This window comes from Pundamilia nyererei, unplaced genomic scaffold (assembly GCF_000239375.1).
Source record: "Pundamilia nyererei isolate P.nyererei 1_Seehausen unplaced genomic scaffold, PunNye1.0 scaffold00005, whole genome shotgun sequence".
Lineage (NCBI taxonomy): Eukaryota > Metazoa > Chordata > Actinopteri > Cichliformes > Cichlidae > Pundamilia > Pundamilia nyererei.
Window position 1 is genome coordinate 2451636 of NW_005187406.1, and position 9694 is coordinate 2461329.

The 9694-nt window shown below is 44.4% G+C and overlaps 1 protein-coding gene across 1 annotated transcript in view; it reads left to right on the forward strand.

Moving 5' to 3' along the window:
* Nucleotides 1–733: 733 nt before the first annotated feature.
* shisa9a (shisa family member 9a) overlaps nt 734–9694 on the forward strand; it is a 60253-nt gene continuing 51292 nt past the window's right edge. The window contains exons 1-2 of the mRNA XM_005721757.1: nt 734–1609; nt 2825–2931. Of these exons, the coding sequence (XP_005721814.1) occupies nt 1095–1609; nt 2825–2931 (622 nt within the window). The 5' untranslated portion in view covers nt 734–1094. The remainder of the gene's footprint in view (nt 1610–2824; nt 2932–9694) is intronic.

Here is a 9694-nt window from a genome sequence, read left to right on the forward strand (position 1 = left end):
TTTTGTTTGGTTGTTTGTTTGTTTTTTGGAGGGGGGGGGTCTCTATTTTTTGGTAAATTATTGAATTTTCCCTTTTCCCGAAACAAATTCTCAGATTTCTCTTGTTTCGCCTGGTTTATTGATACAAATTGTGAGGATTGTGCTCCGAGGCAGACAGATACGTACATTTTTCTTTTTAAAAAACTTTCATTTTATATTTTTCTGTTCCGAGCACCTTTGGCAAAAACCACAAGAGTGAGACATTTGCCTGTGGTGGAATATCACTCGTTACGGGGTTGTGTCTCTTGGTTATGGTCTTGATGGGCCAGATTGCTGTCTCCTATAGATGTCCCCTGGGATCTATAGGTGTTGTGTGGTTTTTTGTTTTTGTTGTTTCAAAATGTATCACCTGTTCTTAGAAGCTCTGCCAGCCGCTGCCTATTGTAACACATTAAGCTACTTGTGATTTCAGGATTTCTCCAACAATGGCAACCTACGACTGGAAGTATTAAAAAAAAATGGGGCTCCCACGACTTTCCTCGCAGAGCGTAATAGTGATGTGCATAGACGCTTTTATCATAATATTTCACAATAAAGGCTCTCTCTCTCTCTCCCTCGGAGTCAGCCCTTGCAATCTCACTCCCTCCCCCTGTTTTCCTCCTCCTCTCCGTTTGTGTGTGTGTGTGTGTGTGTGTGTGCACCAGGCTCTCCCACCCTCGGCTCTTCTATTCGCTCACTGCGCTCTCATCCTCGGTGCGGCTTGTGTCTCTGCCTACTCCCGTGCGTAAGTGCGCACAGACAGAGGAGTGAAGTGATGCACTCCCGAAAACGCAAAATCTGAGCCTGATAAAAAAGACAAAAACCTTCTGGGAAAGGCGTCTAAATGCGCACTCGCTGGAGAGGAGTTCAGTTAAGTCAAGTTTAATCCACATAGGGTTTTTTGTTTTGTTTGTTCTTTTTATTCCGCGCGTTTGTTTGTGGATAAAGATACGCGAGCAAAGATGTTCATCAGCGCGGATATTTCTGGACTTTTCGGCATATCATGACCGTGCGCCCTGTCCCCTCTCTTCAGGTCTTTTCGTTTCCGCGCGAAGTTGAACGGAGGAGAGAGCACAATGAGAGGGAAACACTTTCTCCCCTGCTTCTTGTTGCTCAAACTTATGGCTCTCGTGTGCAAGGCTGGCGGGATTCCAGGAGCGCTCGGGGGATTCGTAATGATCGCCACCTCGAACGGCTCCACGCCGGAGGAGAGCGTGTCCGAGCAGACCCCGCACACGGAGGAAAGGTGTCGGGGTTACTACGACGTGATGGGCCAGTATGACCCGCCGTTCATCTGCAAAACGGGCGTGTATTTGTACTGCTGCGGTACCTGTGGCTTCCGCTTCTGCTGCTCCATCAAGGAGTCGCGGCTCGACCAGGAAACCTGTACAAATTATGACACCCCGATGTGGATGAAGAGCGGGCAGACACCCTACAAGAAAACGAACAAGCCTCACGACAGCACCAAAGACAAGACGAACTTAATAGTTTACGTCATTTGTGGAGTAGTGGCGATTATGGCTCTTGTGGGGATTTTCACCAAGCTGGGGCTGGAAAAGGCGCACCGACCCCAGAGAGAGAATATGTATAGGTGGGTCTCTTTCTTTCTTGGTTTCTCTCTCTCTCTCTCTTCTATCTGTGTGTGTCTATCTCCCGCTTCCTCCCTCCCTCCCTCTCTGCCCGATTCTCTCGGTGCGCTTGTTTACAAAGAGACTTGCAGTAATAGCCTACGCGCGCAATGATCTGGAGCGCGCAACGTGTGGACGTGTGCTTGTCGTATTAACAGAGCACCCCACCACCACCACCACCACACACACACATAAATTTATGAAATTAAATTAAAGAAAAAACTCAAACCCTTGACCTCTTCATTAGGGTGGGGGTCTCCTTGTCTCCCTTTAGTGGAAAGACTTACTGCAAAGTTTACCACCTTTGTCTTATGACAAACCCCTTTCTTCCCGATAAGAGTGCTCTTCTACAGGTTTGGGTCACTGAGTATCAAAATGATGTGTCTTAGGTTGTGATCTAGTCATAGAAAAGTCTAACTAAGTGTCGAGAAGCCAGACCAATGTTGTCCACAAATTAGAGGTTAGCTCATTTTGGTCTAGAGCAAAGACTTGGAGAGCGAAGAGCAAGCCAAGGCCAACATGCAAAAAGAACATCGAAGCTATTTTGGCTTCACGTGGTGGCCTTGGCATCACACTCAGTCTAAATTTTCCTTTAATTTGTCAGCTCTCCGTGCCATAAAACATCATAGATGAACTTGTGCATGTTACACTTCACACACGTGGTTTCCGGGCAACAAGAGCAATGTATCGCATCTTCTGTTATTAAGAGTCTTTATGAACAGGAACTGATACCGCATATTCCTTCCACTCCAGTCTATCCATCTGTTGTGGCACAGCGTAACATTATGAGCTGCTCTCCTCTCATGTGAGGGGCGGAGGGGTGTCTTTCAGTAGAGTAAGGTGGCATTGCACTCCATTGTGTATCACTCTTGACTGGAGATCATTTGCTTGTTTTTACACCTTCATAGTGTTGCAATTCAGTAGGTGTGACTGAATGTGCAATAATTACAGTAAAAATAAATAAATAAAAGGGAACAACTGAAAGGAAATCTTTTCCACTCATCGTGGAAACAAATTTTTCTGGTCAGCTGCACCTCATAATGTGTGGTGCACCTCATAATGTGAGGTGCAGCTGAAACGACAGTGTGCACCGGTACAGTCGAACTGAATAATTAAATTAGCCATGTCATGCACAGTTCCTCATGTCTGCACGCCTCATCCATCTCTCTGTCTGACAGGGTCGTCGCCAATGTGCTGCAGGGCGGGTGTCCAGGTGAGCAGTATCGCGGGGAAGAGGCCCTAGGGATGCATTCGCAGCACTATGTCGCCAGGGCCACAAACATCCGTGAGTTTTTTTTTCTTTTTTTCTTCTGGCAGTTCTGGACAGCTCATTATTGGTTGTTGTGAACTGTGTGTATAAGTTAAAGCAGCATATGGAGGCGTGGGTGGAGTGCGTATGCGTGTCAGCAAATGCATTTTTTTTTTTTTTTAAAAGCTGCTTATTTAAAGCGAGATTGAGTGCACGCCGGTTGGTGTCAGAGAGCCTCTGCGAAGTCATTCGGAGTGATGGAAGGATGTGAGAGTTTGGGATCAAGTGGGTCGTCGCAGCCTTGAAAGCAGCTGGCCGATGGTGCAGAGTCGGAAAATCCATTTTTTTAAAAAAGAAAAAAGAAAAAGACACGACCATAAACGTTGAGAGAAAACGCACATCCCTGCAGGGCTTGTTCTGTGTTTTTTTTGTTTTTGTTTCAAATGACAGCACTGGCTTTTGTTTTATCTCACACTGGCCAGATATCCATCCATTTCATAACAGCCTAGAAAGAGAATACCTCCCTGTCTTTTCAGCCCTTATTCACCGTTTTATTTTGGTTCATGCCCACATGATATAATGAGAGAAAGAGGCAAGTGGGAGTGTGTGTGTAAGAGGAAGTAGTGGTGGTGGTTGTCTGTTTACATATGTGTGTGTGTGTGTGTGTGTGTGTGTAGGGAGGGTATAATACAAAGCGTATGAATGCCATCTATTTCTTCTGTGTCCCGTGGGCTGCTACAGTATCAAGCTTATTTGCTTTTAGAACATCGAAGACCAAAGATATGAATGTGCACAAAACCCGCACATTCGTACATAAATGCATGCAGGGCAGAGAGTACAGTAGATGACATATAACACATACAGGGACAGCACACAGCATTTGGGCTCACTTAAAAATTGCGTCACCTTTTTATGCCAAAACAAAGTAACAAATCTAGTCTGGTATTCAGCACAGAGACACAGAGTGACACAGAGTTCCCTCTGCCTCATTCTTATTATCTAGTTATACGCGAATGGCACCTTGTAGCATTATAACTGACTGGAAGCTGAAATCCTCACACATCCAGAAGCCTTGCCTTTTTGTGCATTTGCGTGCATCTCCATACTTTTGTGAGTCCAGAAAGACAATTTATTCCATCAAATTTGACATTTACACTTGATTTCTAAAGTTTTTACAAAAGTAAAAAAAGAGCCTCCTCTAGCAGCCTAAACCTGTTGCAGCAGGACTAAGAGAGGGTGCAGAGTCAATCGAGTCAGCCGTAACTAGAAGCTTTATCAAAAAAGACAGTAGTTTCAAGTCCAATCTTAAAAGTGGAGAGGGTGTCTAGTTCCCGAACCCAAGCTGGGAGCTGGTTCCACAACTCCCAGTTTGGGTTCTGGAAGCTGGTCCCACATAAGAGAGGCCTGCCTCCCGTTCTACTTTCTAATACTCTAAGTAAACCAGCACACTGAGAGAGAGGAGATCTATTGGGGTGATGCGGTACTATGAGTTGTTTAAGATAAAAGGGTGCTTGATTATTATTGAACACAGAGACAGCAGTATCCATACATTCCTAATTCACTCCTTTCTCTTTACATCTTTAAACGCGTGACACGTCACAGTTACAAATGACTGCTAATGAATCAGGACGTCCGCATCAAAGGCAGCGGTCAGGGGGTGCGAATGCCTGCATCTGTTTGGGAGAATGAGATAAATGCGCAATCCTGCAACGACAGGGTGACATAACCCCACTCAGCGTGAAGCGCTACACCCACAGATGCCATCAACATCGTGATGAGAACACATCTCATAGAAAAATGTGTGGAGAAAGAATTAAAAAAAAAAAAAAGGTTGCATTGATTTCTTTATTTAAAAAGAAAAGGGTCGTTTTTCGGGGGAGGGAGGTGGGAGTCCTAAAAGGGCTTCCATGAAAAGAGATGAATAACACTTTCAGTAGGTGTCAGGGTCCACTGGAGTCCTTTTTTTCTCCCTGTCCACACTGTGGGAGAGAAGAGATAGCTGGGTGGCCTATCACCTAAGTGGCCAGGAGGACACGGCTGTGAAATAGCGATTATTATTTGCAATGTGGAACCCGCTCCCCTTAACCTTCTAATCCTCTGGCTTGTGGGTAATCATGTGGAATGTTATTAACCTCCACGATCTGCCAGGACCCCCCCCCCCCACACACACACACGACAACCACCTGATTGGTTTACGGACCCCTCCCTCAAACTTCCATAAGCATTGCAGTCGATTTATTAGGGTTGCAGGAATGGAGGTGAATTAGGTATGGATTTACTCAACGTGTTATTCTTATTTAAATGATTAACAGAAGATAAATAGATTGAAAAAGGGCAAGGCGATTTATCATTACAAGTGTCACTGTGAATGTGAAGGACAGATGGAGGGAAGAAGGAGAAGAAGAAGAGGAAGACTGAAGACAGTGGTAATTGCAATGTAAAGATAAGTACTCGGGTTAAAGGGACTGTCATGCACTCTGTGCACATGAAGCGAGTCTGCTCAAATATAGCGAAAGATTGTGCTGGAAAATCTATTTTAGTGCAAAAGCACTTATTGATTATAGCTTATGGCCAGATTGCCCTATTAATGGCATGATTGAACCTGGTCTGGCAGGTCTCCTTTGTTTATTTAACAGAAGAGAAATTCCTTTTTCCTGTGTGACAGCCAGAATGCCAGTTGTCTGTGAAGGAATCATTGATGACCGCCACTGCTGTATCATTTATAAGGTTCAGTCTATTTGAGGAATATCCCACACAAGTGTGAAACACCCAGAATCAATCAGCAACACACAAGTCCGGGGTTTCTGTTCATTATGTCCACCCCCAATCCTGCATATTAAAAATGGAGATTGAGGTTGCTTCTTGAACCAGAACCCACCAACCTATAAATTACCCAGATGGGCAGGTTTGTTGACTTTTTTTTCATCCCCCCGCAAAAAAAAAAAAAAAAAATGGAGACTTTGTTTGAATCCTTAAAAGGCTCCTCTTTTAGCATCAAAGAGACAAAGAGGGGAGGGATGAGGAAAAAAGAGGGGAAAGTAAGGACAAGAAAGAGGAGAAAACCATAAAAAGGGACCTATTCATCTTTATGTTGTGTTTCCTCCTACTGAACATGAAATCCTGCTGTCTACATGAACAGATTTCCTTACCTGGACGATTGAGCGTGCGACGAGTCAAATGATCTCAGTGGCAACATCCAGACGTACAAAGGCAAAGATCACTGATGAATGACAGAGCTCTCTACTGGCCATGTTGTCTACATTTGACATAGTTGCGACCTTTGCTGTTCCACTTAATGAAGACGTTAGTTGTGAAGTTTTACCGTAAAACAGCAGCGATCCTTGTGACTTCTTTCTCTTGTCATTTGGGATAACACACTCAAGAGCTTTAGGTGGGCATCACTGTTGGTATTATTAAGATAAAGCAGACACTCACACACAAACACAACATACATATCTCTCAGTATTCACAATGCAGCTCCCCATTTGCTGGCTTAATTACCTTCCCAGTAGTTATAATCTTTTCCTAAACATTCTGGAAGGATGAAGGATGAAATTTTAATAGGTAATTGCTTCTGAGATTGCACAGGCACGAGAAAAGACCCCCATCTGCAAAATGCTCCGGCTCCGCGTTGTGACTGTGAGTGTGTATACGAGTTTGTGTGTGAGTGAATGAAGGTGCGCGCAGGCGTACAGTGTGTATGCAGGCAGCACGTAAATGTGTTTTTCAAGCGCTGCACAAGTCTGTCAAGAGGAGTCGTACGTATCCTTCGTTAAAAGTAGGTGACTGTGTGACCTTGTCTTCGCAGCTGTCATCCGAGCCTTCAGCATGTCACATCTGATTGCAGAGTGCCAGATCCGAAAGCAGAGCCTCAGCTAGTGAACCTACGTGCGGGCCGTAGAAACAAGCAAAGAGAGGCTGTGAAAGAGAAAATGACAGAGCTGTAGGTAGTTATCTGTGAGGCGTCACTCCAGCTTGGGCTCTGTTTGAAGCTCAGCTTCTGTCCTTGTGTTCAAACAGGCGGGAAAAGCGCAGTCGAGGTTCCATCCCCGAGTTTGTCTTTTAGGCTCATAGCCGGCTGGAGTGACAGGAAAGCTTCCACTACATCTGCAGTTAGTTCTCTTTGATCCAAACCACTGAGTAAAAAATTGTCCCATTTTTAACTTGACTTTGCTCTGTCATACTCGCAGAAGCACGAGACAATTAACGTACAATTAAATAAGAAGTTACCTGTTTTTTTTGGCAATATGCTTTTTAACTTATTTCAGTTTGAAGATGGACTTGTTTTCCTGTTTCCAAAAAAGGAGTCTGCAATGTGTTGGAGGTGTTGGACATCGCAGGGGCTGAACTTTGTCACTGATTCTATTTTTATGGTAGGAACTGAGCTGTGGAGGGTGTCAGATTTGGTGAATCCTTCATGGATGAAGTGGTCTAGTCAGCTTCACCGAGTGAGGACTTCTAACTCGCACTGAGGTAGTTTTTGACCAAGTGTGTTGCTTGGAATAAGAATTAGCACCTCCAAGTCTGAGGCCATGGTTCTCAGTCAGAAAAGGGTGGAATGGCCACTCTAAGAACAAGGTCCTTCCCCAAGTGGAGGGAGTTTAAGTATAAACTTAAACTCCCTCCACTTGTACCTGTCTGTTGAGGTGAAGAGCGGTCGACCTACGTTCTGGCCGTCAGGGGCACCTCCTGGGTGAGCTGTTCTGAGGAGGAAGCCTTGGGACAGAACCAGAACACGCTGGAGAGAGATTATATCTCTCAGCTGGCTGGGGAGAGGGAGGCTTGGGTGTCTCTGCTTAGACTACTGCCTTTCACATCCAGACCTGTGTGAGCAGCAGAAAAAGGATGGATGGATAACACTTTCTGTGAACATTAAACTAACTTTTTATAAATTTATAACTTAATTAAACTCATAAAAAAATCTCAAAAGCAACAAAATCCAAACACACAAACAAACCAAACAACTTTTAAAAAAGGAGCAAGCTACATTTTTACAAAATATGCTATTGCTAATTAGCTAGGTATCGCTAGGTAGCTATGTGCGTGCTCTATCCTTCTGCAGTCGACCACAAATTATAGTGCACAAATAAGCTATTTCATTTTTGTGTTGCTAAAATTAAGTATATTTTATATATATAAAAGTATTGTTTAACAAGCTTTGGTTGTAGTGGATTCTTTGCTCTCTGGGCCAAGCTGCTAACTGTCTCCTAGCTTTAGTTTTATATTTAGTACATAGATCTGAGATTCCCGATATCATCCTGTCTCTTTAGCGTAAGCAGCTGTCACTGTGCTGACAGTTGTTTCTACCCAGGAAATTAAAGCTTGGCAACATCTGTTTACATCTGAGTCACCTACCTGTGAGGACAAACATGCCCTGTGTGATTTTTTGCATTTAGCTATTTTTGTCCTCTTTAGCACTATAAATTTCAACACGTTTGAAGAAATCAAATTAGCTAGTCAAACCCTAATGCTGTGTCACATGGTAATCAGCAGAGCTGCATCTTCAGGCCCATTTGGATTCATCACTCATGTGTGCCGTTTGCCACTCGGGTTTATGGATGACTCATAGAGAAATGATAAGGCACAAATGTCTGCAATCTTTGGCACAGCTCCTCTTTTGCTGGCTGTCACATAAGACAAGCCTCTTCATGATACCTTGCATTAAGTGTGATTTAGGTGGTTTGAAAACCTCGTTTGCAGCCTTGCTATGGGGTTTAATAAGGTTACAGAGACCAACAAACCAGAAGCAGAGAGAGCTCAGATTCTCAGAAAGTGCACAAGTGTCTCCTCCTCTTCCTCTCCAGGGCCTCATTCCTGCACCCTCTCGCTGCCTAATTATCTTAATGTGAGGCCCCTCAGCAGCCCTGGGACACCATTAGACTTCTGCTTATTAGGACTTGGGGGTGGTGGGGTGTCTCAAAGGCGGCAAGCATCGACCAAACAGTAGACACTGACTCAGAGGGAGGCCAGACAAAAAGGTGTCAACACTGACTGAGGAGGGAGACTGGGGCTGGAAGGAGAATAAAGGCAGAAAAGGTTTTAGAAACTGAGAAGATATGCAATGCAGAGAAGAAAGTGTATTTTTAACTTCTTTTATGAAATCCTAAAGAAGTAGCCGGTTAACCCTAAGCTGTATCACACTTCTCTTTACCGAGCACAAGCTTCTTTTGGAGACGGTAATTGGAGCGAGCGCTCGTTCTGCAGAGAGAAGAAAGCAAAAGCAACGTTTTGATAGGCAGTGAGAGTGTTTTAATTCATGCCACCCATCCCTGTTCATTGTGGTGTGATATAATAAAAAGCAAATTTAAAAATGGAGCGAGGGATGGAGAATATCTTAACGTCTAATCAGCCTAACACCCACCACCCTCCAAAACCCATCCCTCTTTGCGAATATTAATCAGTTCATTTACTCTCAGGAAGTCACATCTTGCATTTGACAGGTAATTATGTCTGCGCCTGTGTGTTTGCGGGTGCGCGCATGTTCATGTCTGCGCTCACTCGCGTGTTCGTCACACGTCCTGTATTTGCATGTGGCGCTGTATGTCATAACCTGTGGTCAGCTTCGGCCCAGCAGCCAGTGCGATGAGGGATATTGCGTCCATCCATCTATTTCTCTCTCATTTACACAAGACTGTCTGTGATGATACAGCACTCGCGGGCGGCCGTGGGATATTCAGACAGGCTTCCAGGCTGCCTGTTTGAACAGGTGGTTTTCGCTGGTTTCTAATTAACTGCTACACTGACTCTTCCCAATCAACTCTTCGAATGAATCAGACAAACCTTTTGCAAATATTAGGAT